Here is a 20,102-nt window from a genome sequence, read left to right as displayed (position 1 = left end):
CTACCATTGAGCACAACAGTTCAATTTTTCCTCCTTCCTGGGGCACAGAAGAGCTAAAGAGAGTGTTTAATTATCTGCACAGCAGATCTTCTTCAAACTCCAGTTCCTTGGCAAGTGTTCTTTGCATGTGGTATTTTAATATACAATGCAAGTAACAGGTAGTATGTTTTGGTGGGGTTTTGTTTCTGTTTTTTTAAATCTCTTTCAGGCATTGCTTCGCCTTTCAAGCCTATCATGGATATCAATTACTATTACTCAGGTTAGTCCTTCTTAAGAAATAATGTTCTTGTTTTTAATGGCTCTTATTAGATCCTTAAACTTTAATAAATGCTGTAAATTTCTTCTAGCTGTAGAAAGAAATAACTTGATGAGATTATCACAGAGCATTCCATTCACTCCTGTGCCTCCACGAGGTAAGAATTGTACTTCACTGTGGTCTTCGAGGGAAGAAAACAACTGTGAACCCTGTACAGATTCCTCCTAATTTGGAAGGATCAAGTATGAAACTGAAGTCTTAGTGAACTAAAAAAATTCTAGTGTCTGTGTTGCAGTAAATGAGTATGACACCTTTTCTAGGGTGAAATCTAGATTTAATTGTAGTTGTCCTCAGAAATGTTGATACAGTGAGGATGGTATTGTCCTAACAGTTTTTATAACAAACTACGTGGGAAAGTTTACTTTTAAGTTATCTTGATTTGTATAAAGTTTAAACAAACATTTATTCAGTGTTCTCAGTGCTGTTTGAACAGTGTCATTGGTGGTTCTAAGGAGGAGGGCGAAACTTTACTGCTGCAGGAAAGAAGTTGGAGAGGGGTCTTCCCACTGGATAGTTGAAATTTCTTTGTTAAGTCAGGATGTTAGTAACAAGTTAGTGTTGCAGCATGTTGAAATCTAAGAAGCTGTGGGGTTTCAGTGCTTTTTATCTTAAACTTGGAAGGTGAAATGCAGTAATTGCCTTTTATGTTATAACGTAGGTGAGCCAGTCACTGTGTATCGCCTCGAAGAAAGTTCTCCCAGCATCTTGAACAACAGCATGTCTTCTTGGTCACAACTTGGACTCTGTGCTAAAATTGAATTCTTAAGTAAAGAGGAGATGGGAGGAGGGTTACGTCGAGCTCTGAAAGTAGTGTGCACATGGTCAGAATATGATATCCTGAAGTCAGGACATCTTTATATCATCAAGTCTTTTCTTCCTGAAGTTGTGAATACTTGGTCAAGCATTTATAAGGAGGACACCGTGTTGCACTTGTGCTTGAGAGTAAGTTTTATTTGCCTATTAAAACCAGGAAGAAAGAAATTAGTTTGGGGTCCTGTATGAGCTAAAGGGTTAAACACTGTGCTCCAGTGTGGTTTATTTAATCAGAGCTCAAACTCTTAGTATGTGAACGTGACTTGAAGCAGGTGGCTTGTTACACCATCTTGGGAGAATAGGCACTTACTGTTCCAGCTGCCTTTTTGGCTCCCTTGCATTCCCTGCCTTATAATGCAGCTAATGAAGTATGGGCTTTGAATTGCAGGAGATCCAGCAGCAGAGAGCAGCACAAAAGCTCACTTTTGCTTTCAATCAAATGAAGCCCAAATCCATTCCATACTCTCCAAGGTGAGTGTGTTTAAACTTCCATTCTGTTACCTGCTTTTGACACAGAAGAATGCTCACAGGGTTGTAAGACAGATCAAATATGTTAAGGTCCTGATATGTGGATAGATGTCTCAAAACATTACTATGAGTGTATCAGTGTATGATACTTTTTGCACCAATTCTAGCCTAGTGTGACAATATAAAGGACTTTGTATAATAGTTTCAAATTATTTAAATTATTAGTAAGTAAAAAATCCAGTGGTAATGATATCTTTGCTGTTTGATTTGGAAATATACTCATTAAGTGTGCCTTTTACTAGGTTCCTGGAAGTTTTCCTGCTATATTGCCACTCTGCTGGCCAGTGGTTTGCAGTTGAAGAGTGCATGACTGGAGAGTTTAGAAAATACAACAACAATAATGGTGATGAAATAATTCCAACTAACATGCTAGAGGAGGTTATGCTAGCTTTCAGCCATTGGACATATGAGTATACAAGAGGGGAATTGTTGGTACTAGATCTGCAAGGTAATGTCCTCATTTTGGCATTGGGGTTGGGGCCAAGACAGATGTATTGGGTTTTGCTCTTGTGATAACATTTTATTAGAAATTAATCTGCCTGTAATAAATAACAGGCATTATTTAGGGCATCTTGGTTTAGTTAATCTGAATCTATAGTTGTCTCATTTAATCATAGACTCATTTAGGCTGGAAAGGCCCTTTAAGATCACTGAGTCCAACCCCTCACCTCACGCTGCCAAGCCCACCACAAACTGTGTCCCTCAGCAACTCACCTATACGTCTTTTAAATACCTCTAGGGATGGCGACTCTACTGTCCTTCCTGGGCATCCTATTCCAATGCTTGACAATCCTTTTGGTGAAGAAACTTTTCCTAATATCCAGTCTAAACCTGCCCTGGTGCAGCTTGAGGCCATTTTGTCTCATCCAGTCACTTGCTACTTTGGAGAAGAGACCAACCCCTACCTTGCTGCAACCTCCTTTAAGGCAGCAGCAGAGAACAAGAAGGATCTCCTTGGAGATTCCTCTTCTCCAAACTAAACATCCCCAGTTCCCTCAGATGCTTCTCATAAGACTTGTGCTCGAGAGCCTTTGCCAGCTTTATTGCTCTAATACAACATTCATCTTACAGCAACACAGGAGGAATTATTCAAATATACATATTTTCCTAATGAAATGCACCATTACAGAATTGTATTACTTGACACTCTTGTGTAGTGCCAATATAGTAAGCTGCCCTTGTCCTGAATTATGTGTCAGGTGTTCTGACTATGAGAATTAGGAAACTTCTTTCTTGTGGGTGAAAACTAAAGTCATGAATTGCAGTCAGGGGTAAAAATAGGTGGAAGAAATCTGAGAAGTAACAAGTGCTTGCTAAGAAGCAGTTTTTGCAAGGGTAGAGTATCACATATCATTTGAGTGTTTACTATGTTGGATTTTTCTGGTTTTGTTCTTGGCAAAGCTGAGAAGTCATAGCTAAGGATGCCAAGGTATTTCAACATTAATACATTTATGTAATGTGTCAGATTTAACTTTTTCTTCATGTGCTGTCTGAAGGTGTTGGTGAAAATTTGACAGATCCCTCTGTGATAAAAGCTGGAGAAAAAAGGTAAACTTAAGATAAGATTTAAAGAGAAGTGTTTCAAACTTTTGATCAGAGAACACATGCAACCCATGCTTCTGTGCACTTTGTTTCTAAGGTCATACGATATGGTGTTTGGTCCAGCCAATTTGGGAGAGGATGCAATAAAAAACTTCAGAGCAAAGCATCACTGTAATTCCTGCTGCAGGAAACTTAAACTTCCTGGTAAGAGTTGCTTTATTTCTTTTTTTACCATGCTCATGTCATGAAATATTGTGTGGTGCATAATGCAACAGTTACATCATGCTGTGAAAGTGGAATAAGTGAAAAAGAGCAGTTAAAAAAATGTTACTTTTAAGAGATAGACCATTTTAAGATAAAGTCCCAGATGAAGCAGTGAAGAACATCTTTCTGTTCCGTGTCTGTATGCTCAGTACTTGAGGAAGGCAGACCAGATTGATCAAGACTTAAGAAGGTACAGTAAATGAATGATAAAGTTTCCTAGAAAAAGTAGAACAAGCAGGTCCATTCCAAAGCTTCAGGCTTTGTAAACAAAATGGTGTTTGTGTTTCGTTTGAGGTTTTTGTGGGGTTTTTAATCATTTGTCATGTTTGGTTTTGTTTGTCTTTAAAGACACGTCTAGGCCTGCAGAAAGTAAGCTTTGCTGCATGGATTCCTACTTTGATCTCAGACCTTGAAATTGTCTCTCTGTATCAGGCCGTACTCCAGCAGAATGACATAGCAACATGCCTGTTTCACACTTGCAGGTTTTCTCACATAAAAGGGAGGGTCACTTATTTTAAATTCGAGTTTTAAATCCTGGTGACGTCAAAATAGATCATGGAAGGATCCAGCTTCCATGGAAGGTTGACTCAGTAGCTTTAAAGGAGAACTTTAGGCTTCTAGTTACACATGTGATCGAAACATCCTTTTTGACACAATGCATATTGAGGAATTCCTTATAAGTACAGGTGCATGCCCCATTCTTTGAAGGACTTACACCCCATTAATTCTACTAGCTGAAGAAATAGTAACCAACAGGTCTTCATTTTGTTTGTGCAGATCTGAAGAGGAATGATTACACACCTGACAAGATCCTATTTCCTCAGGACGATTCCCCTGAATTGACAATTCAGCCTGGAAGCTGCACCAAAGAATCTGATTCAGCTAATTCTATTCGTCTCATGCTCTAATGATGTGACCAAATCAGTGGCTTCATCCAAACTTCACGGAATGTCACAAAGTTGTCACTTATCTTTCCTTCACTGTAATTAAGAGAAAGATGTGTCAAAACGAGGGTTGCTGTCTTAGAAGTGGAATTTTGACTGGTCCGTAATCTGAGGACCTAACAGCTTGTGATAACCATCTGCAGAGACCAGCTCGGCGGCTGGTCGTTTTAAAGGTGGAACAGTGACAAATGTTTGGGAGATGTTTTTACAGGGGCTTTTTAGCAGAAAGATTATTTTTAATTTTGTTTCTGTTTAATGGAGGATTTTCTCTCTGTGGTCCCCTGGCGTGCAATATGCCTTCAACCAAAAGGATTTTGGTAGCTGACGTTTTAAGGCAGAGCATTTGTCTGTGTGGCAGCTGTCATGCTGTCAGCAAAAGACAGGAGAAAGCACCTACCTCTGTAACGCCAGAGTCTTCTTTGAGAGCTTTTGGAAGTGTTCCACTAATATTTTCTCACCAGATGTCTTTTAATCTGGCCTTTTGAAGAGGACAGAGCCAAGCGAGGTGTATATATGATGCCAGTAGACTGAGGTTGAAGGTAGGGACTGTTCCAAAAAAGAGAGAGAGAGAGGGTCTCCTGAGTCAACATTCAGCTCCATGGCTGTAAGGTGAGGTTTATCGAGGTGGGGTTTTCTATTTTGTGGATTAGAGCCCTAATTGTGCATAATGAAATTTCTTCTTTTATACATTTCAATTTTATCAAGTCACCGTCAAATAGTAACGAAGCCACGATAGACTGGTATAATCATATTTAATAGAAGAAATAGTATGTGCTGGTCCAAATAAGTTGCCTTGTAAGAACACAGGTTGGAAGTGCTTTTCCTCGTACATAGTGACTGCTTCAGAAGTTCTGATGCCTTCCAAAGATCTCCTAAAACCAGTATATCGAAACCGAATGTACACATCACTTTTACATGTATTTAAAATTGTGTAGAAAACATCTTTAATGTTATGTTATTTGTGTGGTACTTATTTAAGAGAGACTAGAGTTGGATTAGCATAATGTAAAGTACGGGAGATTGCAATGCACCTTCATGCCAATAAAGTGTAATTTAACTGTCCCAAATATTGTTGAGCAAGGAAAAAAAACCCTATTGTCCAACTGAAGTTTCATGCTGCGATTTATTATTGTTTTTCTTTTTGTTACATAGGTACTAATTTGTAATTTTTAATTCAAAGGGCAGTATATAGCTCTATAAATTTTTTATTCAGTAGTGTATCTTATAGATACAGACCTAAGGCACGAACACAATAGCTGTTTAAATGGTGTTTTATGTTTGAGAGGGGGAAAGGTAAAATGTTCTAAGGATATAATACTGTATACATTTTGTATATCATTAAATCTTTAAAGAATCTAAAATAAATTTATTCTTGTTTACAGACTTCTGCTGTCCATCTTATTCTGAAAGGTTGTTTGGGTGAATTTAAGTAGCTCATGTGGAAAGTTACAGTTTGCCATGCTGGATCAAAGCAGTTGCCCACCGCTGAGGTATTTCAACTTTGGCTACCACCAGAAACTAGAGGGTGAAAAAGAAAACTCTTACTAGACAAACGAGGGCTGGGGCTAATGAGTAAATGAGACAAGTATCTTAAAGCTCTTTAGAGTTGGTCTTGAAGTAGGAACTGGTGCTTGGATGCCTGACCACATCCCCTTCTGTTGCTGTGAGGTAGTGGGCGGTTACTCAAGATTCACCTTTTTAATGCTGTATTCTTAGCCAAGTAGCAGCAACAGTTAATCTGTGAGGCTGACTCTTCAAGTTGAGAAGTATTTCCAGAGAAGCCTGAGGTGGTGTGACCTGAGTGTGACCCAAGTCAGTATATGAAATAGGAAAACCGTTTTGAGAAGATTGTAAGCAAAAGGGAACTTCTTGTTTCCTGACAAATACTTAGCAACACACAGCCAGTTTGTACAATGATGATGTCTGTTTTCAGTAGTTTTGACTCATTTCTTAACAAAATAAACAGATGTGACTTTTGTGTGATGGGATGTGTGTGACACTTGGGACAGTTCTCTCTGCTCACTGATGCAGTGTCTGAAGTCTGAAGCCTTTCCAAGGACAAGAGGATCGGGGAATATAAGACTTGGAGCAATTATCACTGTACATATCTCTGTACATCTTCCTGTGAGATTTAAAGCTTGAATTGTAAGAACATTGTGTGTCTAAATTGGGGACAGAGACTCACAACTTTCACAAATTATCTTCTCCTTCAGGGAAGGCATTGGGAAAGTGTGATGGCAAAGAAAATAAGTTGAAGAAGTAGCCTGACTTTTGGGAAAGTACCATGTCCTATTGATGTCAGGCTGTATGAATGTGAAGATTATCCCATGTCATTTAGTTTGGTTGGGAACATCAAGTGTCACTCTGCTGCTGAAATCTCATCAGTCTTGAAGTGCTCTATGAATAGAGAAGAGTTGTGTTCTGTTAGCTTTTAAATGTCCTTTTGATTACTGAAGAGGAGGAAAGTAGAAGCAGTCCTGGAGCTTCTGTTAACTATCCAAAGCCAAAGTTCCAGCATATATTGTTAAAACCTACGTTTAAAATACAGGAATATAATTCAAATCATCTATATTTTTAGTGAAAATCTCAAATGGTTCAGTGACTTTCCTACTAAGAATGTATTTAAAGGATGCCTCTCACATAGGGAAATAGGTAAGCCACATTATTTTTCCTGGGCAGATAATTTTGATTCCCTACCACCATCCTCTGGATTTTTCATTAAAGGAAAAACCACTGAATAAAGAGATCAAACCAAAGGTTATGTACTTGTAGACTAGTGTCGGTTGCTTGTGTAACTTCTGCCTTAAAATCCATTTTACCTCCAGCGTCGGTACTTCTTTACCCCAAAACCTCACATATATGAGTGTGCTGATTTAGTCTTCTAATCAATCCCATAAAGTGGGCATTGGTGACTGCTTTCTTGCAGCATTTTGGTGCTGAAACACTTCAGAGAAAACCAATGACAGAAACATTGTGGCAAAACACACTGAGGTGAGTCTCCTGGGGAGCTGTTTTCCTTGCTGCTGCTCAGCAGCCGTGTGACTGGGGAGAGGAAGGACTTGGTTTACAAGACTGTGGCAGTGATTTCCTATGCTTTACATTTTTTGTGATTGCATCTCCTTTAACACTTAAAGCTGCAGGAATTGGGAAGGATAAAAGACTACTGATAAAACTTGGTAGTAAGAGTTGACGCTGAATGTTGCTAAAGTGGCAGTTTTGGGTGAGGAGGGAAAGTAAAACAGAGCTTCTGAGAACACTTCTGATTATTTAACCTTTCTTTTTCAAATTAACACTTTTCCTTGCAAGTAATCCATGTTGTGGTGAGAGGCATGGTAAGTTAATTCTCAGCTCCTGAGCTTGAAGTAGGTAGAGCTGATGTGGATTTGTGTATCGTGTGATGCTAAAACAGCAAATCAAGGTCTTGATTTGGATTCTGCAAAGAGTAGGAATAAGCACGTGCTTCTGCCTTCTTGAATGATGGATGTTGTCATTGCTGATTTTAGTGCTGAGAGCGAAATGCAGCTATATGGATTTATACTATTCTAACAGTACCATGTATTTAATGATTTCAGTGATTTCTTTTCAACACAAACTTCATTCTTCCTGCCTGACAACTACTGTAGGTGGAATTTCACTTACTGTTTTGTGAGAATGGTTTCAAAAAGTGCTTTTTCATGTTGCCATGAGCCTATGTATGAACATAATACTTGCTTTTCAATATGTTCCTTCCCCTCTGTAGGAAGGCAAGGACTCTTAACTGTTGGTAAGAACATTTTTAAGACTTAGTGAAAGTTGAAACAGCCCTTGTTAATGATGCCAACTGCTAAATAGTTTACAGTGTCATTGTTCCCTGTCCTATGAAAGGAAAATTACTTAGTTCCTTCCTTCTGTCTAGTGTTCTCATTATATTTTACACCACAATTTTACTTGGTGCTCTCACTGTAAATAAATGCTTGTGCTCATGCTTGTCATTAATGGAGTAAAATCAAGGTACAATTCCTTCATATCAGCTACAGTAGGGCCAGAACTTAAACATATCAAATTACTCTTGAAAATATTGTGGTTGTGTGCACTGGCACATCACATAAGGCTTGTGAATCATTCGTTGCTAATGAGACTTTGGGGGTTGTAATCTACTTTTGTACCAATGGCATCCTGGGGTGTGTTAGAAGGGCTGTGGGCAGTAGGTTGAGAGAGGTTCTCCTCCCCTTCTACTCTGCACTCATGGGACTGCATCTGGAATATTGTGTCCAGTTCAGGGCCCCTCAGTTCAAGAAGGACAGGGAGCTGCTGGAGAGTTCAGTGCAGGGCCACAAAGATGATGCAGGGAGTGGAGCATCTCCCTTATGATGAAAGCTGAGGGAGCTGAGGCTCTTTAGCTTGGAGGAGACTGAGGAGTGATCTCATTAATGTTTATAAATGGAGGAGGATGGAGCCAGGCTGTTCTCAGTGATGTCTAGTGATAGGAAAAGGGGCAGAGGGTACAAGCTGGAACGTAAAGAGGTTCCGAAGAAACACAAGAAAAAATTTCTTCCCTGTGAGGGTGAGGGAGCACTGGAAGGGGCTGCCCAGATGGGCTGTGGAGTCTCCTTCTCTGGAGACATTCAAACCCACCTGGATGAGTTCCTGTGTGACCTACTATAGGTGGTCCTGCTCTGGCAGAAGTTTGGATTAGATCTTTTGAGGTCCCTTCCAGCCCTTGAGTTTCTGTGATTTGCTTTTTTAGAGTGGATGATGAGAATATTTAGTACAGTAACAGGAGCTTGCAAAAAAACCAGGAACAAGCTCCTGACGTAGAAATTCCAGATGTAGTGAGTGTGAAAGGTAAGATGTGCCTAAGGAGGTATGGGGCTAATGACTTTTTAAGTAGTAACAGTGAAATGTATCTCAGTACTGTTTAACCATGTAGAAGGCTGAAGACATGTCAGCAGGTGGTGTTGCACTGCACCAGAAGCTATTAAAAAAGTCAATCATTCCAGGCAATGGGTTTCCACGTTTGTGCCTTGCTGCTGTATCGTTGGTTTTGTGCTAAGTAGAAGATGCAGCTAGTGAGATAAATAGCCATAGAGGTAGAAACAACCCCAGCAATTGCAGAGAAGGAAGAAGAGGATTAGAACAAACAGTTTTTAGAATGATACACAAAAACCTCTTTGTTGCAGGGAGCTTTGAAGCCAAGAAAACTGGTGAGATGATTATTTTCTGAGATGGAAACACCAGGTTTTCCCTTTTCAGAAGATGTAACGAACATTGCAGCCAGCAGCAGCCTTCTCTCGTCTTGTTTCCACACAAATGTGATTAACTGTGAACAAAAGCTGCCCTTGGAAGCTGATACTAGCAGGAGGAAGCTTCCTTATCCTTCAAGCCCTTTCTGCAACTGAGCAGAGCTGTTGTAGACATTTGCTAGGATTTCTGTTTCAAGTCAAGTGTTTGCCATTCCTCAACCTCTGCCATGAGCTCAGCCTGTCCCTAAGTTCACATCAAACATCTGATTCCCTCTATCCCCCCTAGTTAACACATCCTTCTGTTAAGTCCATGGTAGAAAATACAGTATTTGTTCTAAGTAAGACTTAAAAACTAACATCATCTGGCTCCTGTTCCCCTCATGTGTGGGGACTGAGGAGGGACATCCCCCAAGCCCCAAAAGGTAATGGGAAGGGAGCAGCAGGGGAGAGCAGGAACTGGGATGTGGCGAGTGAATCAAGTCTGCCTGTCCTGGGAGAGAGCAGGGGTAGGGAGGAGATGCCGTGGGCAACCAGGAACATGGACAGACAGGAGTTGGAAACACCTACATTGTTCATCAAAAGACAGAAGAATAAATTATTGGTCATCTTTGTTTGAAGGGATACTTATAACTGTATGACAGGTAAGCTAGTGACACCAAGCCAGAAAGCCTTGTTAGCCCCTTGTTACCCTAACAAAAGGTGAAGCTGCATCCCATCATCAAAACATTACAGGTTTGATTTTGACTTTTCTTGGCTGGTTGTTTTTATTAGACCTAAAGAACTGCTAAAATAAAGGGGACACTGAGAAAAATCATATAAAGCATCAAAAAATCATTAACTGGTAGAAGGTGGCGAGCTGCTGGCAGTGCTGCACCGTGTTCCAAGCTAGGAACAGATACTTGCCATGACTGGTGTTGTCAAAATCCAAAGCTGTAAGTCAGCTTCGTGGGGGGCCCAACTTGAAGGCCTCTGTGCAAATGCCACAGCATGGGGAAAAAACCTGAGGAGTTGGAGATGTGCACGGGGCCATGGTCATATGTGGTGAGATTATCGCTGTGACTGAAGTGTTGGAATGGAAGGACACAGGCTCTCTAGGAAAGGGGTTATCAGCCTCTCTGTCAGCTCCCAGCTGAGCACAGGGAGCTCTGCCTGAGGGCAGATGAGGGGCCACCAACAGTTTATGGCTCAGTATTAGAGGGGAGTAGGGATGGGACACCATTACAGGCCACCCAGCTGGGAAGACTGAGCAGATGAAGCCCTCTATAGGCAGAGAGGAGCAGGACAAGCTTGGCTGCAGGGACCCTGAAATGGTGGAGTTCAAGATCTCACAGCAGCAACAGGGATGCACAGCAAACTCCCTACCTTGGACTTCAGGAGAGCAGACTTTGGCCTCTTCAGGGATCTGGCTAGTACAGAGTGCCATGGGAAAAAGCCTGGAGGGAAGGAGAGACCAAGAAAGGTGGTTAATATTCAAGGATGAGCTCCTCCAGGCTCGAGAGGATAGCGTGCACCCTCAGCAAGTTTGCTGACCACACCAAGCTGTGAGATGTTGTGAACACACTGGAGGGAAGGGAAGCTGGCCAGAGGGACCTTGACAGGCTTGAGAGAGGCCTATGTGAACCTCATGAAGTTTAAGAAGGCCAAGTGCAAGGTCCTGCACATGGTGGGGGCAATCCCAAGCACAGACACAGCCTGGGCAATGAAGGGCTTGAGAGCAGTTCTGCAGAGAAGATCCTGGGGGTTCATGAGAAGCTCCACATGACCTATCAATGTGTGCTGGCAGCCCAGAAAGCCAACTGTATCCTGTGCTGCATCCAAAGGAGTGTGGGCAGCAGGTAGAGGGAGGGGATTCTCCTCTCTGTTCTGCTCTAGTGAGACCCCCCTATAGTGCTGTGTCCAGCTCTGGGGCCCCCAACATAACAAGGACATGCATCTGTCAGGGGGTGTCAGGGCAGAGGCCATGAAGGTGATGAGAGGGCTGGAGCACCTTTGCTGTGAAAACAGGCTGAGAGAATTGGAGTTGTTCTGCCTGGAGAAGTGAAGGCTCTGGAGAGGCCTTGTAGGAGCCTTCCAGGGCCTAAAGGGGCCTACAAGAAAGCTGTGGAAGGAATTTTGTACAAGGGCAGGTAGTGATAGGACAGGTTTGATGACTTCATATTGAGATTGAGGAGACCTAGGTTAGACATTAGGAAGAAGTTCTTTAGTGTGAGAGCAGTGAGGCACTGGTACAGGTTGCCCAGAGAGGCTGTGGATGCCCCATCCCTGGCAGTGTTCAAGAGCAGGTTGGATGGTGCTTTGAGCACCTTGGTCTAGTGGGAGGTGTCCCTGCCCATGGCAGGGGAAGTGGAACGAGGTGATCTTTAAAGTCCCTTCTAACCCAAACCATTCTATGAAAAAGAAAGTACAATCAGGAAAATATGGAGAGTCATCCCTTTGACTACAATGTGTCTGTCATTCCTTACTCTTCTTGTCCTTTCTTGATACTTTCTCTAAAGTTGCAGCTGTACTAATTTGTGTTGGAGTTCTGTTTCTGTATTAGTGTATGTTATTAGAAGTTTGTTGATACTTTTTCCCCTGAAGGGCAGCAGGAGTGAGCAAGGGGCCTTGGGATCACAGAGATGTTGGAGATCCTCTCATAGAAATGGGAAGGGAGCATCCATCAAAACAGGCTTCCAGAGTATTTTCCAAGTCCCATACTTCTGTACCAACTACAGATGTATTACAGACTTCAGTGTTTACCTACACAAAGAAAAAGAGAGTGCATAAATACCCTGCATGTGTAATGAAAATGTCTGGTGCATGTCAATTATCCAAAGTGAAGGAAGTCAACAGCCATTGCTCTGCAACAGGCCTCTTGATAAACCTGCAGCATGCTCTTGCCTCTGTGTTTTCCCTACAGCCCTCTGGCAAAGTACCTCCATGGAGGAACAGGCACCACCCCATGGGGGAAAATGCATTTCAGTACAATCTCCTGTTTTATATATTTGAATAAACTTGCAGAAAGAGACAGGATTGAATTCCAACTACTTGAGATTCATCAATAGAAGTTTAAACAAATACTTCAGGGCAGACCCCCCCGTGAGTATACTTACACATTGGGACATATTCAGGACCTTGTACACTTAAATTTATCCTGTGGGATTGTGATTTAGGTTGTTTGAAAGCTGTTTGAAACCCTTGGTAAAGAGAGGCCAGTTTTACAGTTCATTGGCAGAAATGTAGCTCAGATTTTAAGTAGCAGTGGGGGGAGCTGTGTTTGTGTGTGTGTTCCTTTTACATCTCAGTTTGCAGATCAGGGTTTGGGAGGCTGATAGCAGTGATAGCAGATAACCAGAGTGCTGGCAGGCACCCTTTGCTTGAAGCTTAACAAGATAATTGGGGATTTCTTTTTTTTAAGGGCTTCCTGGCCTCCTCTGTGGATGCTGGAGACAGAGACATGTTCCCCTGCACGGGAACCGAGGGCACAGAGTGACATCACAAGGCACTGGGTGAGGGCTCCCGGCGTTGCCTGGGGAATGGGACAAGGCCAGCAAGCTGTGCCTTGGGAGAGGAGGTGAGGGGTGAAGAAGACCCAAAGTTTCCTCTCTGTGCTGGAATAAACACAGGCTCCCTGCAAGGCTGGCAGAGCTGATGGCCTCGACTTGTCTTCTTCGAGTTGGTGTCTCTTGGAGATGGCTTTAAAAAAGAGCCTTAAATGTTTCCATAGGAGACTCGCCTGCAGGTAGAACCACTTGGAAATGTTGGCTGTGCTGTTACTGACATTTAAAAAGGAAACAGTTTTGTAGTTGTTGTGTAACAGTTACCAGGTTAAAAAGTGGTCATTGGTCTGTGAGATCTCCAGAAACAGGAACCTGGGCAGCTGTTGCTCAGCTGAAAGGACAGAAATGGCTTTTCTTGTTCTACAAATATTGTTGAGGTTTCAGAATTTTTCTTTCCCTGCATCCAAATAAAATACTAGGCTTGAGAAGATTCAAGAATGGCAAGATTAGTGAGTACATCTGCATTGTGCAGGGCAATGTTCAGGTCTCTCATCTGCCTAATTGATGGGGGGGACAGTTTGGCCCAAGACAAATTTGTGCAGCAAGAAAACAAACCTGCTAACATCTTCTTAATGTGAATTAAAGTTTTATGGCAAAAGTCTAAAGAGCAACCTGTTTATAGTAGCACCTGGACTGCAGCCTATGGGTTTAGAAAATATGTGAGCACCAGATTGCTGAGGAAATGAAATGAAATATGCACTCTGTAGGGAGAGATGCTAAAGATTGCTGGTTAGAGTTTTGGAGTAATTGTGTCTGGAGTCAGAGACTGAGTGGAATTTTAGGAATAACTCTAAAACCTCAGGTCTTTAAATAATAGCCTGTAATGATGTACCTCACCCTACTGGGAAGAGCTTAGTGTGGGAGATAAGAGTCTTTACCACCGTATTAGCTTGATGAAAGTACACGTGAATGTAACTTATACAGATCCTGAAGTAGCTGGAAACAACAACTGAAGACAGTACCACTTTCTAAAAACCATAATACAAAAGGCACTGTAGCATTTAAGATTTGTACCGTTGGGTTTTTTCCCTGTAGGTGGGAGCATGAGTACATTTGCTTGGAAAATAAGCATTCTTGCAAGGAGCTGATGGAGGAGATGAAGAGCCCCAGCCCAGGGCTCACCGGCCTGAAGAATCTGGGCAACACCTGCTACATGAACACGATTTTGCAGTGCCTCTGCAGTGTGCCACCACTTATGGGCTATTTCCTCTCAGAAGATTACAAAGCAGACCTAGACAAGTAAGATGAGTTACTCATGCTGTGCATATTTCCCTGCTGTCTTCCTTCCAAAGGATTCATGTTGCCCCGTGAATGTCCAAGGCAGCCACCTACCAGCTGCCCACCAGTCAAATTGGCCACCAGCCATTTCCCCCTCCTTCCTCCAAGACTCTGAGTGGTTTCCTTGCTGGATAACCTAAGGATGATACTTTTTTTGGGTTGTTATGATGGTAATACCAGTGACTGTCATTGCTGTCTCAATGAAGATTCTATTACTTTCTAGTAGAGTCCCTCAAACCGGACGAGAGGTGTCAGAGCCAAACTGTACCTGTGTATATTTTCTAAGCTTACCTCTTGTGCCCCCAGTTGAAGATGGAGCCACCATCTTTTCATCATTTACCTGAAACCTATGTTTGTCTTTTTTTTTTCCCAAGGGAGAATGATGAGTCTGTGAATGCCTTTGGCTGTTTGATGTACGATATGTGGTTTGGAGAGCTCGACTGTGTTTCCCCACACCTGTTTTACTCAGTCTTTCGGAAGCGGTACTCCACCTTTGGTGAAAAGACTCAGCAGGACGCACAGGAGTTTCTGCTCTGTGTGCTGAATGAGCTCCATGAGGCTCTCAAGAAGGTAAGAACCCAGCTGTGATGGTGTGAGGACTCTAGTGATTTCCTCTTTACATGGAATGCTCAATCATGAGATGCAGTAATTGCCTGTCCTCACACTACATGATGTGACTGATAAAACCTGTCATTTTGTTTCATACCCATGTACACACAATAATTCATTTGCTTCTTTTCTGCATCAAATTGCAGTCTCTATCTGAATGCTACAGCTCCTTTATCCTCAACTCCCTCCCCTTACTTCTCCCTCACTTTACATTCTTCCCCTTTTTCATCTGCCTGAAAGCTTTGTGTCTGCCATGCCCCCGTGTCTACCTTTCTCTTCAAATCCACAGAGAGCTTGTCTAGCATTTCAATCCCTCCCATCTAATGTCTAGAAGGTTATAGTTTTGTTTAATGTCTTTCAGAAAAGGCATTTAACTTACTCTGCATATATAAAACACCAAGTAGCATTTTAGAGCCACATTTTGTGCCAAGACTACCAGCCTACACGGGCAGTGGGCACCAATGGTGAAAACCTAGTGAAGGCACCTCTGCCACAATTGGTTGCCCACACTTGAATGTATTTATTTTTGTCTCCTGTTAAGTCATGCAAAAGAAGATGTGCAATTAATGCAGGAGCAAGTGGAGGGAGTAAAACATCTGTGATCACAGAGTTATTTGAGGGGCAGCTCCGTTACCGTATCGTCTGTCTGGACTGTGAGACCACCACCGACAGATCCGAGAGCTTCACCGTTCTGTCCCTGCCCATCCCTTCAAAGGACGCCTGCTCCCTGCAGGTACCACCTGTGACATTCCTGCTGCTTTCTGCTGCATGTGTGAATAGGTGGCTTAGATGAATACCTGTTATAAAAAAGATGCAGGTTTTGAGTTACTTTGGTTTCCCGGGTACTAATGGGTAGTCTGTGACCTGGTCCTAAGAGAAGCCGGGTATCCGCACTGGCCTCTGGATCACAGAGGCTGTTGTGAGGTGATGGGACTGATGCTGCTGAGCTGCTTTGGGATGGGGGACATTAAGATCATTCAATAGCAACTGTGAGAGTTTCTTTCACTCCTTCAAGCATTTCCTCATTTGGGAGGGAAAAAGAAAGCCAATGTTGGCTGCTTTGTGTTCCAAGTGTGTTTGCAATGTCAGCCTTGCTACGTCACACTTGGATTAGGAAGAAAGCTCCAACATGTGGCAGACCTTTCTTTTACCTTGCTTAGGATCTTCAAAGGTGGACATATAATTGATTAGCTATTTATTTTTTTTCCCTTTGGACAGGACTGTCTCAACTGCTTCTTCCAGCAGGATACACTGACTTCCAACAACCAAGTCTACTGCTATCGGTGTGGAACAACAAAAGATGCTGCAGTGAAGGCCACCATAACCAAGGCACCACAGGTCATTGTTTTTCACCTGAAAAGGTACAGTCTGAATGGAGAAGGACATGACCGTGTCCTGAGATTTGTGAGATGAGACTGAAGGACAGTCACTTGCAGTTGTGTAAAAGGGGAAAATACATCACCACAAACGAGCTTTTTAAAGTACTTTTGATATCTGGAAGCTAAATGTGCAGTTGGAGAAATGTTCCTGTCAAACATGCTTGGCTCCTGAAATCACAAAGTGTTCTGCCTTTCTCTGTACTGTAGCTCACCAGATTTCACTCACTACATTTGCCATCTCTTCTCCAAGGGGGAGAAAAACTCACCCAAGAAGTGGCTGAGTACAGATTGGTACAGCAGTTGGTGTGGTCAGGCATCGCTGCTGTGGCAAGTGGGAGTGCTTGTGACTTGGGTTCTAAGTGCAGGACTGAAAGAGGGCATTTTGCTTGTTACTACTGCAGCTGAGGCACTGTATTTTTGTTTGATCCCTTAACTAAAGCATGTCTGAACAACTGACTCCTCTAGAGAGAAAGGCACATCAGTGTAAGAGCTCCCCCATGAGAAGGCTTTACTAGCTACACGTGGCCAGATGCTAAATTTACTCTTAATAACTTATTCTGAACAAGTTCCCACCTACAAAGAAAATCACTCCAGGATGATGTGGCTTCCCAGACCTATGTGATGGAGTTATTTACTTTCCCGTTCAGCATCTGCTGCGCTCAAAGGAACGTGCTCAAGGGAACTGGCGCTCTCCAGCTGCAGCTCTTGGCGACGTTACAGTGTTTAAAAGTAGGGTGTTGTACTAAATGTTACAGAGGATAGAGGGATGGAGCCTGGCATGGAAGAAGAGCTGACAAACCACTGCAATCCAAAATGTTTAGGACACAGTGACAGTGATGCAGAGATTCGACTTCTGGCTGCTCTTGGCACCTGTGTCCATTTCTAATAGACAGAAGGATCAGGAAGCAGGAGCTTTGGATTTCTTGCTGGACATCTCTTGTGGGTTTTAGTGTGTTTCCTGTCAGTTTAGCTGTAATAATACAGATATTTCTCAAAAAATGATGAGTAGCCATTTGTTGTTTTTCCCTTCCCCTAGGAGAGTCAGTTAAGCAGCCACCATGATGCCAGAAATAAGTGTTATTTAAAATGGTTCCAAATTTGATTTCAGGTTTGAATGGCAAGGCAAAAACAAAGGCAAACTCTCAACTGACATCTGCTACCCCCTCAGCAACCTGGATCTCTCTGCTTACACTTCCCAGCTTTGCTCCAAGGATGTGGAGTACAGTTTGTGTGCTGTAGTGGTGAGTTTTGCCTTTCCTGCTTTTGTGATGCCCTTCCTCAGGGAGCAGATGAAGCCTGTGTTAGTTTGGATTTGATAGACATCATTTATATATTTTATAGATATGTTTCTAGTACCTTTGTTTGTTTGTTTTACCTGCCATGGGACATCATCCAGTAACAGTATGTGACCAAAGGAAACAGCAGTTACTGCTTCTCTCTCCTCCTTCACCACAGTTCTAAAAAGCATATGGTCCTGCCCAGAACACCTGGCTGGAGCCTCCCCAGCCTTTCCAGCATAACCTTGCAAGTTGATCCTGCATGGATCCTGTTGTTTATAAATGAGGACTAAATGGTCTGGTTTTCCATCACTCACTGCAAGTGGGACCTGCCTGTAGTGACCCACATCAGAGCCAGGAGCTGGGTTGTCAATTTAATACTGCAAAAGAGAAACACAAGGCCAAAGGAGGGGGTGGGGCTAGAAGCTCCTCTCTCCTCTTCTCCACATGCAAACAAAATATGATTGCCACTTCCTAGCTTTGCCTGTCAGGGGAAAGAAGAAACCTCTGTTGTAACAGACTGGTGTTTGTTGCAGAACCACTCTGGGTTTCTGGATGATGGCCACTACACGGCCTTCTGCAAGAACTCCATCACCAGGAACTGGTACAACTTTGATGACACACGGATCACTGAGATCCCACCCTCCTCAGTGCAGACGAGCGCAGCTTATCTCCTCTTCTATATCAGGCAGTGACTTCTCTGTGCCCATTACAAATCTGCTAGCCATGGAAAGCCAACAGTGAGTAGCCCAGGAATTAGAATTAATTAGTTTCATTAATAAAGTAGAGCATTTCCATTACTGATCACCTGCTGTGGTCTTTCAGGAAGTAATTTCTAGGTGTTACAGCTTCGAGGAACGTGCACCTGCCTCACGTGTACAAGGTCTGACGGGGGCTGTCCATGACAAACCTCATACATCCACAACAGCACATAGCTGTGGTTCAGGCCCAGCTGGCAACTGAGCACCACATGCCTGCTCCTGTGGTGGGGATGGGGAGAAAATACAATGAAAGGCTCAAGAATCAAGACAAGGACAGGGAGGGATCACTCGCCAGTTACAGTTATGAGCAGGACAGACTCAGCTCAGGGGTGGGGGTTGTCAGAATAAGATGAGAAATAAAACCAGTTCTTTAAGCACCTTTCCCCACTCCTCCTTTTTTCCAGGGCTTAACTATGCTCCTGAATACCTCCTCTCCCACCCCCCAGCACAGGGAGACAGGGAATGGAGGTTGCAGTTTATCACGTTACTTCTCTGTTCCTTCCCCTTCAGGGGGAGAACTCCTCCCACTCCTCCCCTGCTCCAGCTTTTTTCCCTCCTTCTTAAATATATTATTGCAGAGGTGCTACCATGTTGCTGATTGGTTCCAGCTTGGAGCTGGGAAGTTTCTTCCAGGAGAAACACAACGCCCTAGTCCCTCGTACAGCTGTGCTGACCAGACAGGCCCTGTCGCTCTGTTGGTTAAGTACAGAGCCGTGCTCTTCTGAGCTGCCTTTCAGAAACTCTGACAGCAGGGTACTAAAGTGAAAGCATAGTAACAGACTATGGAGGGCTAAAGGTCCCTTCCAACCCCTACCATTCTATGACAGGGCAAGTGTTCCAGAAGACAGGAGGCAATGTGACCACCAAGAGAACAGAAAGCAAAAGGCGTTATTCTAGCACTGCCCTTTCTGTCCCCCTAACCCTGCTAACTTGGGCCACTTGTCAGCTTCTGGCAAAGAATCAGTCCTGGTCTTAATTCCACCTGCAAGACACGAGCACGGAGACAGACAGAAGCTCACAATGTAGGATTTAAGATTTTTTGAATGCCACCAAATCAGAGGGAAAAATAACCCAAGTGAAGAAGGGGTATCATAGAATGGTGGGGTTGGAAGGGACCTTTAGAGATCATCCAGTCCAACTCCCCTGCAGAAGCAGGGTCACCTAGATCAGGTCGCGTAGGAACATGTCCAGGCGGGTCTTGAAGACCTCCAAGGAAGGAGACTCCACAATCCCTCTGGGCAGCCTGTGCCAGGGCTCCCTCACCTGAACAGTGAAAGAGTTTCTTCTTATAAGTGGAACTTTTTGTGTTCCAGCTTCATCCCATCACCCCTTGTCCTGTTGCTAGCTACTATAGAAAAGAGGGATGTCCCAAACTCCTGACACTCACCCTTTAGATATTTATAAATAAGATCACCCCTCAGTCTCCTCTTCTCCAGACTAAACAGTCCCAGTTCCCGCAGCCTTTCTTCTTATGAAAGATGTTCCATACCCCTGATATCTTGATGGCCCCGCACTGGACTCTCTCCTCTGAGCTGAGGAGCCCAGAACTGGACACAGGACTCCTGTGTGTGGTAAATGCAGAAGATGCAACTGCAACAGTTTCTAAATTAATCAGTTCTACATCCAGTAG

The 20,102-nt window shown here is 43.1% G+C and overlaps 2 protein-coding genes across 3 annotated transcripts in view; both read left to right on the top strand.

Moving 5' to 3' along the window:
• The window catches only part of TRPM7 (transient receptor potential cation channel subfamily M member 7), a 56,958-nt gene extending 51,168 nt beyond the window's left edge, over window positions 1-5,790 (top strand). For both annotated transcript variants that reach the window (XM_061999035.1, XM_061999034.1), the window contains 8 exons: window positions 209-259; window positions 348-413; window positions 975-1,258; window positions 1,518-1,600; window positions 1,900-2,105; window positions 3,154-3,205; window positions 3,297-3,403; window positions 4,241-5,790. In XM_061999035.1, the coding sequence (XP_061855019.1) occupies window positions 209-259; window positions 348-413; window positions 975-1,258; window positions 1,518-1,600; window positions 1,900-2,105; window positions 3,154-3,205; window positions 3,297-3,403; window positions 4,241-4,371 (980 nt within the window). In that variant the 3' untranslated portion in view covers window positions 4,372-5,790. The remainder of the gene's footprint in view (window positions 1-208; window positions 260-347; window positions 414-974; window positions 1,259-1,517; window positions 1,601-1,899; window positions 2,106-3,153; window positions 3,206-3,296; window positions 3,404-4,240) is intronic.
• Window positions 5,791-13,144: 7,354 nt separating this feature from the next.
• On the top strand, window positions 13,145-18,406 carry USP50 (ubiquitin specific peptidase 50). The gene is given in 8 exon segments (XM_062000438.1): window positions 13,145-13,182; window positions 14,204-14,407; window positions 14,821-15,016; window positions 15,597-15,788; window positions 16,274-16,416; window positions 17,543-17,700; window positions 17,703-17,794; window positions 18,248-18,406. Coding segments are annotated over 8 exon segments (1,182 nt in total).
• The last annotated feature ends 1,696 nt before the right edge of the window (window positions 18,407-20,102 follow it).

This window comes from Colius striatus, chromosome 7 (assembly GCF_028858725.1).
Source record: "Colius striatus isolate bColStr4 chromosome 7, bColStr4.1.hap1, whole genome shotgun sequence".
Taxonomy (NCBI): Eukaryota; Metazoa; Chordata; class Aves; order Coliiformes; family Coliidae; genus Colius; species Colius striatus.
This window is presented reverse-complemented; position numbering and strand designations above follow the sequence as displayed.